The sequence below is a fragment of the Staurois parvus genome, unplaced genomic scaffold, assembly GCF_062004578.1.
Source record: "Staurois parvus isolate SC_StPar_1 unplaced genomic scaffold, SC_StPar_1.0 ptg000277l, whole genome shotgun sequence".
Classification (NCBI taxonomy): domain Eukaryota; kingdom Metazoa; phylum Chordata; class Amphibia; order Anura; family Ranidae; genus Staurois; species Staurois parvus.
The window spans coordinates 1,400,470-1,425,310 of NW_028318073.1; the positions used below are offsets into that span (position 1 = coordinate 1,400,470).

The following is a 24,841-nucleotide window of genomic DNA, read 5'->3' on the forward strand; positions in this document are numbered from 1 at the left end:
GGGGTTTATGCCAAGCAAGGGAACGAACATTAATATTAGGTGCCTTTTCTTGAACCTCTCGGTATCCCATATTGATTCTGGTTCGAGGGTCATTGCATCTCTTGATGCCGAGAAAGCGTTTGATTCGGTCGAGTGGACTTACCTTTGGGAGGTCCTTCGGCGCTTCGGTTTTGGTTCGAAGTTTCGGCATTGGCTTCAACTGTTATATGGATCACCCAGGGTGCGGATTTGTATTAATGACAGATGCGTCAGGGTTGTCCATTATCTCCAGGCCTGTTTGCCCTGGCCTTGGAGTCCTTGGCAGTGTTTATTAGGGAATCTTCGGAGGTTTGGGGGTTGCGATTGGGGCCCTTGGAAGACAAAATATCACTGTATGCTGACGATGCCCTATTATACCTTTATGATGCTGGTCAGTCTCTTTTGGCAGCGCTTCGTATAGTTGATCTTTCTCTAGTATTTGGATCAGCTGGTCTAAGTCACTTCTTTTCCCTCTTGATGCCCGTGCCTCTGATTCTGCGTGTCCCTCACCATTGCGTTGGGTTGACGAATTTCGGTACCCTGGTATTCAGATGACTAGGGATCTTTCTGGGTATCTGGCCCGTAACCTTTATCCTCTTCTTTTGTCACTCAAAACGCAGTGCTCTGCTTGGGTTGATCTTCCCTTGAATTTACTTGGCCGTATTAACCTCTTCAAGATGAGGTATCTGCCTAAATTTAATTAGGTCTTTCGGAATTGTCCTGCTTGGATTCCCCCTGCCTTTGTTGCTGATCTCGATAACAGTGTTAGTTCATTTATTTGGCGTGGCTCTCTTCCTCAGCTGGCGAGGTCCACGCTTTGGCTTCCTCCTAGGCTGGGGGGGGCTGGCACTGCCCAAATTTCGAATATATTTTTGGGCGGCAGTATTGGTATCCGTTCATTGGTGGAGCAAGGGATCTAGATCTAACGTGGCGGTGTGTTTGGAGGCGGCCTCCCTATCGGACCTACGCAACGTCATGTATAGGTGACCGAGGGCATATGAAAGGGTGCCTGAGCCTACGTGTACTACATGGAGGGTTTGGGTGGTGGTCCGATGTCGTTTTGTCACCTGGTCAATGGTCTCCGGCTCAACCACTCTGGGGCAACCCTGCTCTTCCTCATTTCTGCATTGTTCCTGACCCTCTAATTTGGGAACGTTCTGGATTTAAGTCTTTGGCTGACATTATGCCACAGGGGGATCTTCTATCCTTTTCCTTGCTCTCCATTACTTTTAGACTGCCACCGCATATGTTCTTTAGATACCTCCAATTGAGACATGCTGCGAGGGCTCAATTTGGCCGGGGGGAACTGGTGACTTTGCCCGATTTGGCGAAGCCTCTCTTGGCTCTGTATGGGGTGCTTCTTAATGTTACTTCTCCTAAGCTTGAGTGTGTATGGGACCGCTGAAGGGTTGATATTCCAACCTTGGACAGAGAGGGCTGGGAGGACTGTCTGGAAAAGGGTCCTAAGTTGGTCATTTATTCTAGAGATCAAATTATTCAGGTCAAATTCCTTCATAGAGTCTATTATACCCCTCAGAGGCTTCATGCAATATACCCTGCCTGTTTGTCCAGGTTGTTTTGTGCAGCTGGGGTCCTTTTTTCATATGTTTTGGTCCTGCCCCATAATTCTGGCCTATTGGTCTGAGATTTTTGCTGAGATTAACCTCAGGTTGCATTTGACATTGCCTCTTTCGCCGGAGCTGGCCCTGTTGGGCATTCATGAGGATGAACGGCGATCCCATCATGCTAAGCTTCTTATATCTTACCTTCTGTTTTACGCTAAAAAAGAGATCTTGTTTAAATGGACCTCCCCGGCCCCTCCGGAGTTATCAGCTTGGGAGGCGTGGGTGGACGCCGCTTTACCCATGTATAAACTTACGTACATTAATCAGAGTTGTCCTTGGAAGTTTGACAAAGTGTGGGCTCCATGGCTCTCTGGGTAGTGCCTTTTCTCCTCTTCCCCTGTGTTCCCCCCTCCCCCCTTTCTTTTTTTTCTCTTTTTCCTCCTTTTCCCCCCTCCCCTTTCTTTTACACCCCCCTTCCCTTTCTTTTCCCCTCCCCCTTCTTTTCCCCTCTGTAAATAGAACACTTTTTTTTTAATAAGGAATGTGTCCACTCACCTGGGCAGTATTCTGTCAGGCAGTTTGTGGGCTGGAATGGCAACAGGTAGTTTCTGCATTTGTCTTGCATAATCAAACAAGCCAGGGAGATTGTGTGAATATAGCTGGGAAGCTTTACCTGCAAGTAACACAGAAATTATACTCTATGGAGGTCTATTTATCAAAGATGTAATGAGCAATTCACCCAACATTAGAAACATTATTTTTAGCAACAATAACTATGGGGGATATATACTAAAACTGGAGTGAACAAAATCTGGTGCAGCTCTGCATAGAAACCAATCAGCTTCCAGGTTTTATTTGTCAAAGCCTAATCGTACAAGCTGAGGTTAGAAGCTGATTGGCTACCATGCACAGCTACACTAGATTCTGAGTGTTACAGTTTTAGTAAATCTCCCTGTTTGTATAGAGCAAATCAGTGGACATTTGCCCAGTGAAAATTACATTCCCTGACATTAGGCAACATCATTATAAGAATGTCTTTAAGATTTACGCTATTTCAAAAAAGTGAAGGTTACCTTGGTTCACTTAGTTAATCTGTGGAATAACTGTATTTACTAAATATAAATGCAATAATTGTCTCTGGATAAATTTTAACACAAGATCAACAATTCTAGGGTAAACTTTCTTTGTGATTATTTTTTATAGATATAGATAAAAACTCCACATATCATCACAAAAAAAAATCAGATAAAAATAAAGTACAATATAAAAATAAATAAAAATAAAGTACAAGTCAAATGTGCTAGCACTTTAAATTCTCAAGAATAGGATACGAAGACCTAAAAGCTCCTCTGTTATATTATAGCCTGACCAAGCCCAAAACGAAAAAAAGTTTATTTAAAAATTACAAATTGACACGTTATTTTGTGATCGAATATGGAAACAAGGCCACTCTACAATAAAGCTTAGCATGCTCCAACTCCCTAAGGATGGTGAGGGCCTCATGGTTCCTAATGTTAAATTGCATTATATGGTTTCCCAATTACAACACTTCTATGGTTGGAATACCATTAATTTGGAAAACCCCATCCAATGTATTATTCTTTCACAATTTCATGAGCTCCCCCCAGTGGAACGTTAAGTTTCAGGGGCCACTTTCGAGCTCAACGTAGATTTCCTTAATTTTTCATCAATTGTGGGAGTCTGTTAGGGTTCAATCATCTCATGTAGGATATACGTAGTAACCTGTGTTTGTCAAAACTTGCTAAACTTAAGGGTTTCGATGCTTGGTCTCAGGCAGGTATTATTCACCTGTACCAGTTATATAAGGAGGATGTTCTATTGCCTTTTGCTAACCTAGTGGAGGTATCACCTCTTACATAATATCCATGTCCTCTACCAAAAATGCGTTCATGGGATGTTTGTACTCCGGCTTGCATACAGCCTTTAGTGCACAGGTCCAATTGAAGTGTGGCAGTGGATAGGAGGAATACCTGGGCCCCTTTTGGGAAGACCAGTGGTAGAAGGCCTTGGAGCTCATTCCTACAGTCTCCCTTTCCCAATCACAACACCTAACGCAGTTGTTTATTCTGTATAGAGCTCATTATTTGCCACAAGGCCTCCATACTTGGGGTAGGTCTGAGTCACCTAATTACCCACGTTGCACGGTGAATGTTGGGACTTTAGCCCACATGCTATGGTGTTGTCCAAAACTTCACTGTTATTGGACTGATGTAATTCAGACACTTAACAGTGTATGCTCTATTCAAGTCCCTCTTGATTCTAAATGTGCTCTTCTAGGTATTACCCTGGAAGACACATTGTCCACTGTAATTAGTTTATTATGGACTAGAGCCTTATGTTTTGCCCAGAAACTAATTATGCCGAGGTGGCTCTTGCCTTCTCCCTCACACTCATTCAATGGAAAGATATAGTGAACTCTTAATTTAAGGGCTAGTTCACACTAGATGCAGTTCAGTGTGCTTTTTTTCTGCATCAAAAATGCATGCACAGTATTTTCCATGTATTCCAATGGCCCTGGTTCACAATACTGCAGTCAGTACCAGTCAGTTTCCGGGGCAGAAAAAAAGGGTAGAACATGCTGCATATTTCTACACAGAACCATACTGGAACATGGCAAACTGCATCAAAACTGCACTGGAACTATGTGTGGTGTGAACTGTAAGCAAAAATGTTTGTAGTGTGAACTGGCCCTTAAACAAGAATTAACTTATAAACATAGAGGTTGCCCCCCAAAATTTACAAAATCTGGGACCCATGGCTGTCCTCCACTGAATCCACCTTTATTTCCACAGATAATATTTATAGGTTTACATATGGTTGATGCTTCTCTACTGGGTTTAAAGTTAGCATAACTGTCCCACATATAAATGTTCTTCACTTTTTTAAGGGTATATTGACAATTTCCGACATAGGTATTCATGGTGAAAAGGCTGACCTTGCTTTTTGTGTTAGTTATGCACGATGTAAGGCTTGTTTGATTCTTTTTTTTTTTAAATTTTCTAAGACTTCCTGATGTCTGGAATTATTTAACTTGAAATTCTCCTTCCCCATCTAGTGATGCTTTCTGTTGATGAAAACGTTTGTACTGTTTTCTTATGAAAAATTATGAAAAATACTTGATTTTAAAAAAATTATATACATGGCGCTGCAGACGAACACAACAGCCAGAATATAGCACTGTTCATCTGCACGTTAAAAGCTTTAATTTTTGCCTTTGGAGTCCTTAGTCTGCATGTTATCGCTATGTCAGAGGTGACATAGTGATCATGTGAATCACTTCAATTAATTCACAGTCAGTCATCAGTGGGGACAGGCCCCCCCCCCCCTCCCTCTATGTAGGCTGCTAGCAAAACGAAGACTGCCTGTAAATACTATCCCTATTACCAGCTATAAGGGGTATTAAAGTAATCTTGGAGATGTAAAATAATTTTATATATACATTTAAATTGTTTATATTATTAAATCAATATGTTTCTAATGTAAATATGGAACTATGCTATTCTGGAACTAGTATATAAATCAGGGTATTTTGTGTATAGCCATCTGCCAATAGTGAGCAACAATATGATTACGTTATTGATAATTATATGTATACCTACAGTTGGTTTGCAGAGAATTACCAGCATGTATATTACCTGATGTACAGTATGTCTGTTTGATATGATCATCTAAAATGTACTACATATCTATCAAGTATTTCTTAGCAATTTTTAATTAATTGTATTCATGGTAAATATTTTAAATCATATAACAATTTCCACATCGTATTCAAATTATTTCTTGCCTACTCTTATTAATCTAAACAATCTTGAAGTTTGTAAGCTGTGTGAAGATCCCCACATATTTACCACCTTGAATTCAGTGACACATATTTTTTATGCCCTGTGAGTAGGAACTGATGTGTCACACATTTCATAGAACCTTCCCTTTGAATTGCAGACATGTGGGAATTACTGCTTGCAGGCAGCAAGGTACCATAGGACATGTAGTCCTTCCTTAGAAATTCAAAGTATACCAAAGGAACAACCAGAGGAGAAGCTGCAAAGCATGCAGAGAGTTGTAGAAAGAGATGACCATCAAAACTTACAATGCAAAATGAGATTTTTCAAGTAAGCTTCAATTGAATTTTTGAAGAATAACTATTGTTTCTGTTGCTATTACAATGCTGATGTTATAAAATGATAGTGTAGGAGGTGACCATAGAACTCCTTTTAAGTGTTTTGGTCAGTGCAGTGGTTTAGTGGTTAGTACTTCTACCTTGCAGTGCTGAGGACCTGGTTTCTAATATGGGACAAGGCATGTATGAACAGCGTGAATATGTGTATTGGCACATTGTGCATACTAGCGGAATGTGCTAACAGAGATACAGATTTTGTAATGTGTTCCACAAATTGTTGGCACTATATAAATTTTGTATCATAAAAAACATTTAATCCTTCATGAGGAGTATATACATAGGACAGCTGCAGCATTACACTAATGCTGCAACATAAAGGTTAGTACGAAGGTTTGTTTTATTATATATGAAATGGGTAATGAAATCAATATACCACATATCAGAAAATCGAGCTACCACTAAGGCATACTTGTCCTGAGGAATTGGCATGGACCTTCCTTTAAATGAAACCGCAAAATATAACTTAATATCCTTAATCAAGCACAATCCATAACGCAAACAGTGAATGAGAGCAATAGTATAATTCACTTATCAGTGTGTGTGTAACTTCCCACTGGCGATTTGACTGTAGATAGGCAAGTCCTTCCTAGCAGTTGTCCAGTACAGTATAAATCAAATAGGAAAAAGCTGTCAGAACAACAGCTTCTGGTCTCCTCACAGATAGCAAAGATGATAACAAGCTGCTGTGATTGCAAGGAGCTCTCACTGTGACATCACATAGCACTGCCTGTGTCACTTCAGACGCATTTAGATTGTAAAGGTGATCTTTCTCAAGGGTGAACACAACAGTGCAGAACTTTTCTTATAAATCACATGTTCCCTCCTCTTGAAAGCTATAACCGCTTAACTTCTAAAAACACTGTTTCAATAAACAATACTATTTTATTTTAAAGTACCACATAAAAATGTAGCTATAAGTATGTTTAAGCATACGACTTTTTTAACATACTACTATGTAATAAACATACCAGATATAGAGAGAAGACAGTTGTTCATTACATACATCCATGTACATCTTCTTGGGAAAAGCTGAAATGTAAAAGATTCAGAGAGTTAACAGGGTAGTGTCCAGAATAAAATCAGACACTTAAATCAGCTGTGTTTACGTTAAAATTTAGGGAAACACATCAAAATGCATGTCATTGCATGCATGAAAATGCACATTCACGTCTGTCAATGTGCTTTTGTTATGATAAAAAAAAAATATGTTGCACTTACAGTTGTGGCCAAAATTATTCAACCCCCACTGAAATTGAGTGTTTTGGCCAGTTTGACATTGCTTTTGATCATTCAGTCATCTTGCTTACATTTACATTAAAGAGGCACTTGTAGGTCAGACAAATATAACATAACAGTTATAATGAAATAACCACAAATGTCTTTTCTGTGCTCACAGCATTATCAGTTTTATTCAACCCCCAAGTGACATTCAATCTTAGTACTTAGTACAGCATCCTTTTACAGTTATAACAGCTTTTAAACGTGAAGCATAGCTTGACACAAGTGTCTTGCAGCGATCTACGGGTATCTTCGCCCATTCTTCATGGGCAAAGGCCTCCAGTTCAGTCACATTCTTAGGCTTGCGCACTGCAACTGCTTTCTTTAAGTCCCACCAGAGGTTCTCAATCGGATTTAAGTCTGGTGACTGCGATGGCCACTCCAAAATGTTCCAGCCTTTCCTCTGCAACCATGCTCTAGTGGACTTGGAGGTATGCTTGGGATCATTGTCCTGTTGAAAGGTCCAACGTCTCCCAAGCCTCAGGTGTGTGACGGACTGCATCACGTTTCCATCCAATATCTCCTGGTACTGAAGAGAATTCATGGTACCTTGCACACGCTGAAGCTTCCCTGTACCTGCAGAAGCAAAACAGCCCCAAAGCATGATTGACCCTCCACCATGCTTCACAGTAGGCAAGGTGTTCTTTTCATCATAGGCCTTGTTCTTCCTCCTCCAAACATAGCGTTGATCCATGGGCCCAAACAGTTCTAATTTTGTTTCATCAGTCCACAGAACACTATCCCACAACTTTTGTGGTTTGTCCACATGGCTTTTGGCATACTGCAGTCGACTCTTCTTATTCTTTGGAGACAGCAAGGGGGTACGCCTGGGAGTTCTGGCACGGAGGCCTTCATTACGCAGTGTGCGTCTTATTGTCTGGGCTGAAACTTCTGTACCCACATCTGACAAATCTTTTCTCAGTTCCTCAGCAGTCACACGGGGACTTCTCTCCACTCTACGCTTCAGGTAGCGCACAGCAGTCGAAGTCAGCATCTTCTTTCTGCCACGACCAGGTAGCGTTTCAACAGTGCCCTTTGCCTTGAATTTGCGAATGATGCTTCCTAAGGTGTCTCTTGGTATGTTTAACATCTTTGCAATCTTCTTATAGCCATTGCCCTTCCTGTGAAGAGAAATCACCTCTTCTCTTGTCTTCCTGGACCATTCTCTTGCCTTCACCATGTTTGTAACCACACCAGTAAATGTCTAGAAGGAGCTGAGTATCACAGTCATTTTAAAGCTGCCTAATTGGTGCTTATTATGCTTGATTGCTGCTCGGTGACATCCACAGGTGTTTTCAATACCTGATGGAAAGCACCTGTATGAACCTCTGTTCTTCAGAGTGGTAGTCTTTAAGGGGTTGAATAATTGTGGCAATGAAGAAACCACATAAGAACCATTTACTACTGTATTACATAAACAATTGATGTCATTTTAGTTGCATTTGGGTAGTTACAACGTCCTTGTAGGATTTGATTCTGAATACAATTCCAAATGTACACTATAGTCCCTAAACCCCTTTACAGCATTGGGGGTTGAATAATTTTGGCCACAACTGTATATGCCAAAACAAACCAATTACAAAAAATATCTAAATTAAAAAAAACAACTAAAATAATTGTGAACAAATAAGTAAACCCCCAAAGAATAATAATGCGACACAGAAATTCAGTGAATAATTAATAATAAATATGAATAAAAAGTCCCAATAATCGTTAAAGTTCATAAAGAAATTGAATAATCACAATAAAATGCATAAAACAGGTGCTCCACTTGTGCATCTAGCAGCAAACCTGTGCGTCCACTCTTCACCACTGTGCACTCCACCAAACGGAATATCAAATCCTCTTACCAAAAATTTAGACCCCTATAGAGAAGGTCTAAAAGCGCTTAAGGGAAAAAAAACCTCATTGAGTGGATGGATGGATGGATGGGTCATCGCTCATCTTCAACCATCGAACTGTCAGCACACCAAATGGCTAAAGGTATCACCCTCTAGCAATGCTCGGCACGCCACTTTACATCAAGGGATAAAATATCCAGCTGAGTGGTGATCCACCCATATTTTGACCCAGTTTTGGGCTGGTAATTGATAAAAGCAGACATTTCCAAGCTAATATTAATCTTCATTTTATATTTTCTTTGATAGAAATAAAAACAGGACAGAAATTTCCATACTATCCAAAACTAAAAAAAAGGTGTTTTTGATTTACCCATACAACCTATGTCTTGGAGTACAGTACAGGACACAGGATCTTAGTTTTAAATCGTGGGTTATATTCAGTTATCTTCAGGTGATTGGACATTGGCTAAAAAAACAAACAAACAAAAAAAAGCAGGGGCATCCCCCATAAAAGCCCTCCCACTTCCTTCAAGCCTAATTTGTGTAGCAAATGAATAAGTAAATCATTAAAGCAGAGGGAGAGGAACCTATGTTCTGTATTGCACTTCATAAAAAAAAAGAAGTTACAAGTAAATTAAAAAATTACATTTTCTTAACCCCTTGACGCCGATGTCACACAAATATGCGGCCTCACGGAACTGGGCTTTGCATACCTGTCTTTGTGTTGGGAGCGCGCCGCTCGGCACACTCTCAGCACAGAGACCTGTGTAACGATCGGGACTTGGGACTCCCAATTCTGGGTCATATGATCGCTGTGATAGCCTCTGATTGGCTATCACAGTGATCAGTCACTGTACAGCCTGGCCCCCCTTGCTTTTTTCTCTCTCTATGAATGGAGAAGAGAAATACATTGTATCTCTCTAACTCCTAGAGAGAGAAAAAAATGTTTGTTAAAAAAAAGATAAATACATTTTAAAAAATAAAATAAAAATAAAGAAAAATACCTAGTTCAAGGTTTGATCTAGTTCAGTGCCAGGGTTAGTGTTTGGGTCAAGGTCAGGGTTTAAAAAAAAAAAATGGTATCAGTTAGTGCTAATGTCAGTGTGTTTTAGGTAAAAAAAAAAAAAAAAAAGACAAAAACAAAATGCGCACTATTGTTTCTGGGCTGTACTACGGGTACAAACAACAAATAACATACACATATATGGTACTGCTGCGATCATCAAGAGCTGGAGAATTTATTTTGGGTTGTTCTTTGGTGGTAGGTTATAGCTTTAACAAGAAACACACAGCTAAATAAAAAAAATAATTTTTTTTTTACTATTCTGGGCCAGTTTTCCTTTGATAATAAAAAAAATCAGGAGCTATCCATTACCATTTACCACCAAATGAAAAATCAAGGTATAATCCGCCTAGATGTACAAAGTAGTTGTGGTGATATGTATGGTTTTACTATCACATGTCAACGTTTCAGAATTGTGCTGAGGCATTTAGATTTGTTTTACGCTTAGACGTGAAGGGGTCAATGGTACAGGACCCAGAAACATGAACTAAACCAAGGGTAGTCCAAAAGCAGTCCAATTGACATGTAGGCCACATAACGAACAATTTTAGGAGCCATATAACAAACGGGTCAAGAAAGGGATCAACAGAACAGCAGCTTACAGCACCTTATACCCAAAACTGGCATCAGCTGATGCCTAAACAGCTGCCTAGTAAAACGTAATGACCACCTGCCCGCCTGCAATACATTGTACTGCAGACAGGTGGCTGCTGTAGGCAAAGCGATGTACCTGCACGTCGCTACCTACTTCCGGGTTTCAAGCATGCCCACCCCCCTTGCCTACATCCACTGTGACTGTACACAGCAGGAGGCTGTCTGCAAGTCCCATCCAATGATTCATGGCCAGGACCTGATAATCAACACAGGGCTCTGGACAGAGGGAATGATCCCTGCATGAAACTTAGAGATCATTAGTAAAAAGCAGCTTGTGTAGGTCTACAATCTTGTCCCTGACATCCTTGGACAGCTCTTTGGTCTTTGCCATGGTGGAGAGTTTGGAATCTGATTGTTTGATTGCTCCTGTGGACAGGTGTCTTTTATACAGGTAACAAAATGAGATTAGCAGCACTCCTTTAAGAGACTGCTTCTAATCTCAGCGTGTTACCTGTATGAATGATAGGGGATCAAATACTTATTTCCCTCATGAACATACAAATCAGTGCATAATTTGTTAGACATGCATTTCTTTTGAATTTTTTGTTGCTATTCTGTCTCTCAGTGTTACAATACACCTACCATTCGATTTTAGACTGATCATTTCTTTGTGAGTGGGCAAAAATTCAAAATCAGCATGGGATCAAATACTTATTTTCTTCACTGTATACTTATTGGAATTTTTTTTTTTATCAAAGACATGGTGTACTATATATAGAGATATATATGAAGAAATTAGATTTTGAAAATATGTGTATCGGATATGTTTTATAGCAGAAAGTAAAAAATATTTTTTTGTTTATATTGCAAAAAAAATTAAAAATCCAGCAGTGATCAAATAACACCTAAAGAAAACTATTTGTGTGAAAAAATTATATAAAACCACTTGAGTACAGTGTTGCATGACAGCGCAATTACCAGTTAATGTAGCGCAGTGCTGTATAGCAATAAATGGCTTAGTCATGAATGGGTAAAATCTTTCAGAGATCAAGCGGTTAAACATGTAAATAGAAAATCAGCTGGCAGCGTTGCAAGTTTGAGAAACAGATGCCTGATGCTGAAAAGCCAAGGCATCACTAATAGATGTAGTAGAGTGTATCTTAACAGAGAAGGGAGGAAACCTATTCTTCAGGGCTAGATCACACTAGATGCAGTTCAGTGATCTTTTTTTCTGCATCAGAAATGCATGAAGTTTTCCATGTATTCCAATGGCCCTAGTTCACACCAGTTCAGTCAGTTCCAGGTGCAGAAAAAAAAAAGTAGAGCATGCTGCATTTTTTCTGCACAGAGCCATACTGGAACATGTAAAAAAACGGCATCAAAACTGCACCGGAACTGCGTGTGGTGTGAACTGTAAGCAAAAAGTATCAGGAATGCATCTGGAGTGCATTTTTGTAGTGTGAACTGGCCCTTAGTCCATGGGCTTGAATGATGACTTGTCTAATCCACCCAGCAATGGTGGAGTGAGAAGCAGGAAGACAAAATAAGGAATACAATTGCCTAAAAGAGGCTGTAGTCAAGAGGAAATCTCCCACAGTGTGTATTACATCTCAAAAAAAAAAAAAAAAAAAAAAAAAAAAGAGTAGTCAGGGCCACGATTTGCCTCCTTGATGATACTCAAGGCCAGATGCTGGTTCGTACTAGCTAGGGGTAAATGGATGGAGAGGGGAAATCAGTGCATCAGGGTGTGTGGAGGCAATCAGGCAGCTGTACGGCTTTTCAATCACTTCCATCTGTGAAGTGTGTATAAAAAAAACATGTGAGCAGCAGCGAAAGGGTTAAGCATACTGTTTTTTAGAGTCTCATAATTGTTCACTTGTACGTTGCTATTGAATTTTTAGCTCTCTACACAGTTGTCCCCACACACAGTAAACCACTTAGATATACAGTTAGGTCCATATATATTTGGACACAGGCTCAATTTTAGATTTTTCAGGTATTTACCAAAACATATTCAAGCTATAGTTATATAATGGATATGGGCTGAAAGTGCACACACTCAGGTTTAATTTGAGGGTATGTACATCCAAATTGGAGGAAGGGTTTAGGAATTACATCTCTTAAGAGTAGCCATCCCCCCTTTTTTCACGGGACCAAAAATAATTGAACAATTGAATATAATCATAAATAAAATGTTCATTTGAAATATTTTGTTGAGAATCCATTACTGGCAATGACTGCTTGAAGTCTGGAACCCATGGACATTACCAAAGACTGGGTTTCCTCCTTTCTGATGCTTTGCCAGGCTCTAATTGCAACTGTCTTCACTTGTCCTTTATTTGTTGGTCTTCCTGCCTTTAGTTTTGCCTTCATCAAGTGAAATGCATGCTCAGTTGGGTTGAGATCAGTGGGAGGAGTTATACAGAGGATGTTCCTGCACTTTTTTTTGCCAGTTTATACTATGTACAGTTACTGCTCTGTAAAACACCGATCACCATTAGGACATACAGAAAACAATTGTTTTCTGTGTGTTCTATTCACGTTGCAATGCAGCCTGGGACTGCATTAAAATGCAAGCATGCTGCGTTTTATCACAGCATGCTGTAAAGAATCACATGTCACTGTACAGCAGCGCATCATGAAAAGTAACTTTTGCACACTTCAAATAAAGTTCAGTGTAAAAAAAAAAAAGAAAAAAAAGGAGCTGTGTGGTGAGCTGAATCAAAAACCACACCACATCGCATCCTTCCCTTAGTCAGAATGGTTACCTATGGTCTTTGTTTGTTCATTGTGAACGGGCCCTAAGATCCTGTGTACTGTACTGTTTGATGAAAAAATAAATATTTTGGCTAAAGTTCAGATTTAAACATACTGTCAACAATTTTTCATCGAGTCTGATAGCTGTTTATTTGTAAGATGCTAGTGCATTTTCAGCTCCCCATTCAGTTGTCCCCACTCACAACAAACCACTTATGTATGTTACACTGTATACAGAAAACCACAAGAACTGCCCAAGCCAAATGTGTTTGCTAACTTTATAGTAACTCTATTCAATCTAATCTGCACAGTTGTTTTATATTTGGCACGTTGTTTTTTTAAAACCCTGCTCTATTTATTTGCAGCTAACAAATGCATAAAATCTATATATTTTCCTGTTTTTATGTATGCTATTTTTTAATACTGCAATCTTATATAAACAACAGCAAGAAAGCCCATCTGTGAACACAAATGCTTCCTTGCAGTGGGGTTGCCTCCATACTACAAGGGTTAATGACTCATTTAGGTCTAGGGGCTGCAAAAAGCAGTTTTACTAACCTGATCCTCCTCTCCCTCAGCAGCTGGTGCTCTCCTCTACTTCCCCATGCTCCAGCAGTAGATTGTCCTTTGGCATCCTAATATCCAATGCAGGGCTATAGGCTCTACAGTGAACAAGATCATGTCAGATGAACAGCATCTGACAGCCAGAGTATAGGAAAGATGAGGCTGCTGAGACCAGTCTTACAACCTGAAGGAGCCTGAGGGAGAGGATCAGGTAAGTAAATGGTCTCTCTGTGGCCCTCAGACCTAAATGAGCATTCAGCTCATTGCAAGGGAGAGTTTTTGTTTTCCTTGAAGTTAAGCTTTAAACAAATGGCACTGTAGATGAAGGTGATAGTGTTAAACACTGTATACTGGAGGTATTTTTCATAATTGACAGTGATTACGTGATCAAGAACCACACGGATTAGTTCCCACTCATCAGTGGGAACATTAGCTGTCAGTGACAGATGAGACTGAGAGCCACCAGCTGCAATGAGTGTTGGCCGGTGGCTCTCTAAGTGGAGGACACAATCATATCCTCAGCTCTAAGTAGTAATCTGAGGAACATTCATATACATATGATGTCAAAAAGAGGTTGCACAGCTGGCCCATGCTGACAGATTTACTTTAAAGTGGAACCTCACCCTAAATGGGAAGCTGTGCCTTATGCCCTATCCACCCATCTTCTATTTTTCGTACTTTTTCGAGGGGAAGAGGGGGGGGGGTACCTGATTTTGACAGATACCAGCTCCCACTTCTGGTCAGATCGCCGCAGCAGATCCACTGGAGGTTCCCACCCCTTCCCGCCCACAACATTCTGGGACACATCACAGGTCCTAGAAGGCTGCGGAACCATTCAAATAGCGCAGTTCGCGCATGCGCATTGAGAAGCCTCAATGAATCACAGCCGGCTGCCTACAGTAAATATGCCAGTGCCAGGGACCCGAAGAATGCGGAAGAACTGGTTTTGGTGAGGAAGGCAAAAACACAACACACAAATGCCTACCTGTTCCATTGATGTTTCATGCAGTTCATTCAAATTTAAGGTATAAATACCTTCTTCAGCACCAAATATTAGATATTGATCTAAAAGCAAAGTAAAAATTTAATTTTCATGAAAATATGACCTGTATATTACTTTTCAGTCCAATTTTTGGAAGGGGGTGTACAGCCCCATTACTGTTTTATTTTGTTTGTTTATATACAGTCATATATGTTTAGATATATAAGAACATTTGAATGAAGTTATGTATAATAAAAGATGAGCAAATGCATTTTTAAAAAGGAAAATATATATATATTTTTTTCTCTACATATATAGGTTCCCCAGTTACTTTTCCACATGGCATAAATACTACAGAATCCATACCTGGCTTTTGCCCATCATTAGGGTTTATTATGGGTGCTACTTTCTTCTTTTCATCTTATGTCACTGTTCCTTCTCCATCTTCTATACCATCGTTTGCCACATATATTACTTGTGAACATCTGAACTGTTTGTTGTCTACATTTTGTCATGAGACTCTTCTTCACATACATTCTAAACTTGGGGAACTACTGAACAGACATCACCTTAATTTTTTACTGTTCCTTCTGAAATGACCTATTTCAGGAGTAAGCAAACTATGGCCCTCCAGCTGTTACAAAAGTACAAGTCCCATAATGCCTATGCCTCTGGAAGTCATGCCTTTGGCTGTCAAAGTCCCACAATGCTTCAAGGGACTTATAGTTCTGCTACAGCTGGAGGGCCAATGTTTAAATACCCCTACCCTATTTCTCCCCTTATGTGAAGTACACTTCTATTTTTGTCAAAGCAAAACCTAGCTTCTTAAATAGTGGGCAACTTGGGTATTTCTACGTCTGGAATTGATTAATTTCTCCATACATGTATTTACATTTTGATGATTTTTGAACCTGGGTTTAGGCAGGAAATATATATTTCACCAGATGGAGAGAGACAAAGCTCAGTTAACATGTTTCACCCAAGCACACCTTGCCAATAGACTGCAGCGCACATTAACGCACTGCCGTGCTTATGGTACATGGCATTGGAACAGTACCAACGTGGCCTAAATGTTTTTATCTGGGTGTTCATTTTTGTGCTGAATGTTGCTTTTTGTACATAGTGTTAACTTTTCCAATATTTGTTATTGCATGTTTGCCAAAAGTAAATACAGGCAATATCTTCCCTGGGCCAAAATCAAAATCCACAGTGTTTATACATGGCACCAAAACAATATAAACAAAAAATGCCTAACATTTGACATTGTCTGAGCTACTTTTCCCTCATATATTGTATGTATAACTATGCACAACGGTTGACCCATCAGAAAGCCTATTGAAGAGATTAGGTATAACCAAGAACACTGTTTAGGATTGCAGAAATTAAAGGAGATACTAATGGGATGGGGTCACCAGATAAGAAAGAAAAGAAGGGTCTTGACTCAGTAACCTGTTATCTATCATCCTTTGTCCATCTTGTTGGGTAAAGATTTTAAGTTGTTTATGCTTGACCTGTGACATATTTTATCCATGGATCCCAAATCTTTTCGAAAGCTTTTACTTTATCATTTAGGATGCAGACATGTCAACCACATGTGGTATGCCATTCCTTCCTGTCCACTGTGTTTTTAAAATACACTTTTGTAAGAATAAGTCAGACCATAGATTATGTGATTTCCTTTCCAGCAACCATTACTTGAGTCCTCAATCAACACAATGCTGATGAGGGAATCCTTCCCACGGAGCCATTGTATTCTCACAGCTAGGGAGGAGACGGGGAACTGTCCCTGCTGGGAGAACATTGTGATTTCTGCTAATAGCGTTAGCTACTGGCAATAATCACATGCTAAAATGCCGACATGCTGGTCTTACCCAAGTCGATCCATGGATTTACTTGGGTACAATAAGCCTGCCCATAGATGGACTGAATCTCGGCTGGTCCCTGCTGAACTGGCAGAATTTCGATCCATCTACGGCCGACTTAAGAATTCGTATTTATCCTTGGGCAAGAATCATTTCAATTTTTTTTTCATGGCATACAGAGGTATGCTTTATGCCCCTTTTTATATATTTTTATGGTAGAGATTGGGGAAGTATTAGAACTCCTGTCACATTTTACAGTTCCTGCAGCAGATCCGTTAGAGAGGTTTCTTCATTCACTGACTGGTAAAGAGGTTCCAAGGACCATACTTCAACTACTACTTTCTTTTAAATTTGATCTTTTTATGTTTATCTTTTATCTTAAAGTGTTACTAAACCCAGGACCCTGCATTCACTCTATCTAGTCTCCCATAGTACACACTACATGGAAATGCAATTATTTTAGTAAATATAAATTGCTAAATACCTTTTCTCATCAGCAGTTAGAGCAGTCCTGTGACTTCTATCAGAGTCCAGCAGAGCACATGTTAAAGCTTGTAGGAGTTTTCATTCTGCTCTAGGAGGGTGCAAAACTCCTGATCTCTGTCTGGACAGCTCTGATTGGCCCTGTGCTGATCACATGCACTCTCCCAAGAAAAAAAAAACCTTTCTAGCAATACACACTAAACTGAGCATGTGCAGATTGTCGCCACACATATGTCTTATCAAGTAAGAGGGAGACACAGGAAGAAGGGGAGAATAAGAGAAGTCAGGATCAAACAGCATTTGTACACAATGCAGAGAATTAACCCCTTAGGTTCCACAGTGAGTATAACAAGCATGCTTTACTGCATATACAGACTGATTTTACTGTTGTTGGTTTAGTAACACTTTAACAGAAGAGAAATGTCATCATAGTTATATATACAGTATGTGGCATCTAAGATAATATGCTACAACATGGACACATATAGCATAATTCAGAAGGTGCCAGAGTATTTGCCAGAGTATTTTAATTCATGATGCTCAGACTGGGTATAATAGCATAAGTTTAGAACAAAATACCTCGGTGGTCTTCAAATTTAAAAAAGGGTCAAGTGAAATTAATTCACTCTTACTTTCCTGGCTAAAATACTGTCAAAACATTCTAATGTTTCTTCTGGAAATATGATTTGATTAATGCCATGCAGTGACTAAAGTGGTTCTAAAGGCTCAAGGTTTTCTACCTTCATGCATTCTTTGCATGAAGGTGAAAAACCTTCTGTGTGCATCGGCCCCCCCAATCCTTACCTGAGCCCCCTCTGATTCAGCGATGTTCACAATAGCCTCTGGCTGTATGGGGACTCTCCGTTCTCATCGGCTGGGACAGCAGTGGGAGCCCATTGGCTACCGCTGCTGTCAATCACAGCCAGTGAGCCAATGAGGAGGGAGTGGGGGCGGGGCTGAGCCACCCACGGAAGTATATGGAAGTATAGAATAGTGGCTTGGAAGCAAGCATACAGCGGAGCCCTCGGGGCAAGCAACTGTCCCTGGCGGCACTGCTCAAGGGGGAGGAGCCAGAGAGGGACCCGAAAAGAAGAGGATTATATATTTTAATGGTTTATTTTTATCAATGTACAAAATGCAAAGAGAGCAAACAGAAGAAAAAAAATTAAATCACATTCAGAGAGTAGTGGTTAATGATTCATACTCTGAATGGTTTGGGTTATCAGTGGTGTACCCCAGGGTCCAGTGTTGGGACCCTTACTTTTTAATATATTTATAAATGATATAGGGTCTGGGATTAAAAATCCCATTTCAGTCTTTGCAGATGACACCAAGCTGCGCAGTGGAATAACATCCTTACAGGATGTCTTCAACTTACAAGCTGACCTCAATGCACTGTTTAATTGGGCAACTATGTGGCCAAATGAGATTTAATGTTGATAAATGTAAGGTTATGCATTGGGGGTTAAGAATATGCATGCATCATACATACTAGGGGGGATACAACTGGGGGAATCAATGGTGGAGAAGGATCTGTGGGTTCTGGTAGATCACAAGCTTAATAATGGCATGCAATGCCAAGCTGCAGCTTCTAAAGCGAGCAAAATCCTCTATTGTATTAAAAGAGGTATAGACTCCAGAGAGAGAGATATCATTTTACCCCTGTACAAATCATTAGTAAAACCTCATCTGGAATATGCAGTTCAGTTTTGGGCACCAGTTCACAAAAAGAACATTGGGGAACTTGAGAAAGTACAGAGAAGGGCAACTAAACTGATACGAGGCATGGAGGAGCTCAGCTATGAGGAAAGATTAGAGGAACTGAATTTATTTTCCCTTGAGAAGAGGAGATTAAGGGATATGATCAACATGTATAAATACATCAGTGCTTCATATAGTGAACTCAGCATAGAGCTATTCACCCTGAGGTCAACACAGAGGACAAGGGGGCACTCTTTATGTCTAGAGGAAAAGAAATTTAATCTCCAAACACGGAAAGGTTTCTTCACAGTGACAGCTGTGAAAATGTGGAATAGACTCCCTCAAGAGTTGACTCTGGCCAGCTCAGTGGATTGCTTCAAAAAAGGCCTGGACTATTTCTTAGATACACAAAATATAACTGGATACTAACATTTATAGGTAAAATTGATCCAGGGAATATCCGATTGCCTCTTGGGAGATCAGGAAGGAATTTTTTCCAAGCAGGTGCAAATTGGATCATGCTTTGCTGGGTTTTTTTTTGCCTTCCTCTGGATCAACTGTGGGTATAGGATAACTTTTTTTTTCTATGGTTGAACTGGATGGACTTTTGTCTTTTTTCAGCTAGACTAACTATGTAAATCAATACTTGGTGTAACTACGTTTTGGCTTCAAAGTAGCATCAATTCTTACCCTTTCACACATTAATCCTGCAAAATCCCTGAGTTTGTGCAAATGTACAGAGTCAGGTGTATGAATAACTAATCGTACCAAGCAGGTGCTAATGATCAACAGTTTTATATGTAGGTTGAAACACATTAATTGAAACAGAAACAGTTGTAGGAGGCCTGAAACTGGGCAAGGAACAGCCAAACTCTGCTACTAATGTGAGGTCTGGAAGACAGTTAAATGTCACAAATATACCATGGCAAGACTGAGCATAGCAACAAGACACAAGGTGATTATGCTGCATCAGCAATGTCTCTCCCAGGCAAAGATTTAAAAGCACACTGGGGATTTCAAGATGTACTGTTTGAGCTCTTTTGAAAAAGCACAAAGAAACGGGCAAAGCTGATGACTGTAGACACATCATGCTTCTTTCCCTTTGACATCAGAAGATGTACCACCACTGCCATCAGCACAGAACTGGAGGAAACCAGTGGAACCCAGGTACACCCATCTACTGTCCACAAAAGTCTGGCCAGAAGTGGTTTTCATGGATGAACTGCAGCCAAAATGTTATACCCCCGATGTGGAAAAAGGCTAAGAGACTTTTTTTTTTTTTATTTAAATATTTATTTATTTTCCATATAATATGCACATTTCTTCATCATTTTCATATACAAAAAGAAAACATTTTCCAAACCCTTAATTACTTTTCTACCCCTGATTTATTCCCTCAACAGCCCCCAACCCACTTCAAAAACCCACCCACCCCCTAAAATATCCCCATTTCCCCCTTAATAAACCCTCCCCCTCTGCATAGTTCTAATGACTTTTTTTCCCAAATAGAATATACACGTTCTTCCTCCATCTTGCACGTCTGATTTGTTCTTTCTACCCAATCCTCCTCCCTCGGTATCTCTGGTCTATGCCAAAACCTAGGAATCAGACCTTTTGCCGCGTTCAAGTACTGCCATACACCGGAGTCTTTATATCTATTTACTGGTAGATCTGTACTATGTAATAGACACACCTCTGGGTTCAACCCTATTTTTATCCCAGTGATTATCTCAATTAATTGGACTATTTTCTCCCAGAAGGCTTGTATCATTGGGCACTCCCACCATAGATGATATAAGGTACCTATTCTTCCACATCCCCTCCAACACTCTGGAACCTTTTCCCCATTCATCCTGTGTTCCACGTTCGGTGCAATGTGCCATCTCGATAAACATTTATATTTTACCTCCACCTCTCTCATACTTATATTCTCGTGTATCAATCTATATATTTTCCCTTGTTTATCCTCATCTATCTCTATTACCAGATCCCTTTCCCATTTTGCTATATACATTGGCTTTGTGTGTGTGACTAACTCAGGGAGAATCTTATATACCTTAGCTGTGCCCCGTTTCCCTTCTCCACGTGCATCCAACAACCTCTCAAACGAGTTCCAATCCTTTCTCATTCTCAAAGGTTTCGGAAGATTTCTAACAAAGTGTTTTAATTGGTGATATCTCCATTCATCTATTTTAATAAAAAGTTCTCTTTTATCTTTTTTCAAATCCTTAAGTGTTCTCAACTGCTGTCCATTCATAATATCTCTCAGTTGAATATCCTCCTTTTTGAACCATTTTCCTATACTCTCCTCCCTACCCGGGGGAAAAAAAATCTGTGTTCCTAAGTGATATTAATTGTGAATTGAAATCCCATTTCATATTTTTGTGCAAATTATCCCACACCTTTAAAACATTTAATGTGAAAACACGCGTGGAATCTTTTAAACCTCTATACTTTGCTGGGACCCATATACTTTTACTCAGGGTAGTTCCGCTTAATTCATTCTCAATCCCAACCCATCTTTTCCCCTCTGGGTTATGTGTCCAGTCATACGTTCTCGCTAGGATTACAGCTCTATAGTACCTCTTAATGTCAGGCAATCCCAAGCCTCCCTTCTCCTTATTTCTACTCAGCAGGTCGTATGATATTCTAGGTTTTTTGTTTTTCCATATATATCTTGTTAGCATCTTTTTTATTACTTTAAAGAATACATCCGGGATTTTAACTGGGACCATCTGAAATTTATATAGGATATAAGGTACAATTACCATTTTTATCAGATTTATACGCCCTATCCAAGACGGGTTACCTCTTCCCAATTTCCTTAGTTCCTCCTTGATCTCATTTAAGAGTGGGATATAATTTAGCTTATATAAGTTCGTAACTGAAGCAGATAATTTAACCCCTAAATACTTTATCTCTCTGTTTTTCCATATAAAAGGGAATTCTTTTTGTATTTTTTCTTTTTCGCTAATTGGGAGATTAACGTTTAAAATCTCAGTTTTTGATGGATTAATTTTCAGGTTTGATAACTCCCCATATTCCTTTAAGCTCTTCATTAAGTTGGGAAGTGCAATCCTCGGATTTCCCACATAAAACAACAGGTCATCTGCAAAAGCTGCCACTTTATGATCTTCCCCTCCTATCTGTTATATCTATATTTTTCCTAATTGTTGCCAGCAAAGGTTCCAGCGACAGCACATACAACAATGGGGACAGTGGACATCCCTGTCTAGTTCCATTTGACATTCCTATAGTTTCTGATCTCTCCCCATTAACCACAATGACCGCGGAAGGTTCTCTATACAACTTTCCTATCCACTCTCTCATTCTTGCTCCCACACCTAAGGTCTCCAGAGTATCCATCATAAAGCTCCAGTTTACTCTATCAAATGCTTTTCAGCATCTATCGAAAGCACCACTACCGGCGTCTTCCCCTTCCTGGCCTTCTGGATAAGCAACAGAGTTCTCAAACCGTTGTCTCTACCCTCTCTCCCTGACACAAATCCCACCTGGTCAGCATGGATCCAATCTGGCATTAGGTCTTTTAATCTATTTGCTAGGACCTTTGCGTATAACTTTGTGTCGATGTTCAGAAGTGATATTGGTCTATAACTGGAGCATTGAGAAGCATCCTTCCCCTCCTTTTGGATTAATACCACATGGGCTTGCAAAGATTCCCGCCTCATCTCCATCTCCCCTCCCAGGGCATTCATATATTTCTCCATTTTTGGTAGTAACAAGTCACTATATTTTTATAGTACCTCACTGTATAACCATCTGGGCCTGGGCTTTTCCCCTTTATGGTACTTTTTAATGCACTTTTTATTTCTTCCTGCGTGATTTCCATATCTAGGGAATTCAATAGATCCTCACTTAACTTCGGTAGTCCTGCATTTTCAAAATACACTCTTCTTTTTTCTCTACTCTCTTTACCACTTATATTTATTAGGTCTTGGGAGGCAATGTTATACAACTTACTATAGTATTCTTTGAACACCCTAGTAATCTCTTTGGTAGAATAAACCAGTTCTCCTTTGGGATTTCTTATTTTTTCTATATAGTTCCTGTTTTTCTTTTCTCTCAAGGCTCTCATTAAATATTTACCTGGTCTATCTGCCCATCTATATCTCTCACTAGCAACTTTATTAAAGACTCTTCTCTTCTCCTCCTCCAACAGTAACCCCAGTTCTTCTCTCTTTTTTTTTACTACCTTTTGTCTTATCTCTTCTGTTCTTTTATTTTTATGTACCTGCTCCAAATCACTTATTTCTTTTAACAGCCCAGTAAGTTTCTCTCTTCTTTCCCTTTTCTTTTTTGCCCCAATCGCAATCAATATACCTCTTATGTAGGCCTTATGGGTCTCCCACACTGTGGCCACCGACACCTCCCCTGTCTCATTCTCCTGAAAAAATCTTTCGATTTCTTCTCTAATTTTCCGATCCACCTCCTGGTCTAGGAGGAGAGCCTCATTCAACTTCCAACCTATCCCTCCGGACGAACATCTCCCCCACCTCACTTTCAATGAAACCGGAGCATGATCAGAGAGAGACATCGCTTCTATTTCTATTTTGTCCACCCTTTCTATGAGTTGATGGTCAACTAGTATGTAGTCCAATCTGGAATACATCCCGTGGGCATTAGAGAAATATGTATAGTCTCTCTCTTTTCCATGTGTCACTCTCCAAATATCCACTAATTGACATTCATGTATCACACCCTTCAGAGTTTTCAAAGCTCTACTTCCCTCTCTCTGCACAGATGATGTCGTGTCCATTTGTGGGTCCATGCAAAAATTCAAGTCCCCCGCCACTATCAAAAGACCCTCCTTAAAGGCCAACACTTTTCTCAAAACTCCCTTCAGGTATTCCTCTGGTCTCTTATTTGGGCAATAAATATTCACAATTGTGCATTTCTGTTCTTGTAATCTACCCTTCAAAAATAAGAATCTCCCCTCCGGGTCTGTTTCTCTCTCTTCAATCTCCCATCTTATATTTTTTGCAAACCCTATTGCTACACCCTTAGCTCTTTTAATCGGGGAATCAGCACAGAACCATGTTGGATAGTTCCTTGAGTACAATTTTATGTTTGACTTAATCTCCAGGTGAGTCTCCTGCAGAAAAACCACTGACGCCTCTCTATGCTGCAACTCCTTGAATACTTTATACCTCTTCCCTGGGCAGTTCAAACCTTTTACATTATATGTTAAAAATCGCAAATTTTCCATAGGTCTTGTATCGATATATATTCTTATTCCCCATTCTAACATGCAGAGACTTGACCCTAAGACCCCCCCTATCCCTCTTATCTTTCTACTCATATCCCTCCACCCTGCTCCCACTAATCCCCTCCCACCCTCCCCCCTCCTACTCGCTCCACCCCCCCCCCCTTTTTAGGCCTTCAAACTGCCTATCAATCATTTGTGGTAATAAAACCACCTTTGATTTTTGTTTAAACCTTGGGGTTGAACTCCTCCCATGTACGGCTTACCCACCCTCCGACCACCACGGTTTCCCTCTCTTACTTTAAATCTTTTAACCTTAACGGTGCAATTTAGAGAGAAAGTTAGGATAAAAAAAAAAAAAAAACAAAAACAAAAAAAAACAAAAAAAAAACTCGCACTGTCCCAACTACCTCCCCCCTACCAACTTCCTGCCATACTTCTTTTCCCCCAATGCCTATTTCAGTCTCTGTTTCCCACCCACTAATCATCATTCTCTGCAATTCCAGTCTGTCACAGAAGTCTCTTAAGTCCTCGGGAAATCTCAAATATGCTGTAACACCGTTCTTCCATCCGATCAAACACTCTGGGTTACCCCATCTATATTGGACGTTCCTTGATCTCATCTGCTCTAATAGGGGCCTCAAGGCTCTTCTTCTCCACAAAGTCTCGTACGATAAGTCCGCAAAAATCTGGATATTTATATCTCCATAA

General features: G+C 39.9%; 1 protein-coding gene across 6 annotated transcripts in view; it reads right to left on the reverse strand.

Annotated features, from left to right (window-relative positions):
* MAP4K3 (mitogen-activated protein kinase kinase kinase kinase 3) overlaps positions 1 to 24,841 on the reverse strand; it is a 478,522-nt gene that overhangs the window by 55,514 nt on the left and 398,167 nt on the right. For all 6 annotated transcript variants that reach the window (XM_089681775.1, XM_089681773.1, XM_089681774.1 and 3 more), the window contains 3 exons: positions 14,864 to 14,943; positions 6,750 to 6,810; positions 2,139 to 2,256 (listed from right to left, as the gene is read on the reverse strand). In XM_089681775.1, coding sequence (XP_089537901.1) covers positions 2,139 to 2,256; positions 6,750 to 6,810; positions 14,864 to 14,943 — 259 coding nt within the window. The remainder of the gene's footprint in view (positions 1 to 2,138; positions 2,257 to 6,749; positions 6,811 to 14,863; positions 14,944 to 24,841) is intronic.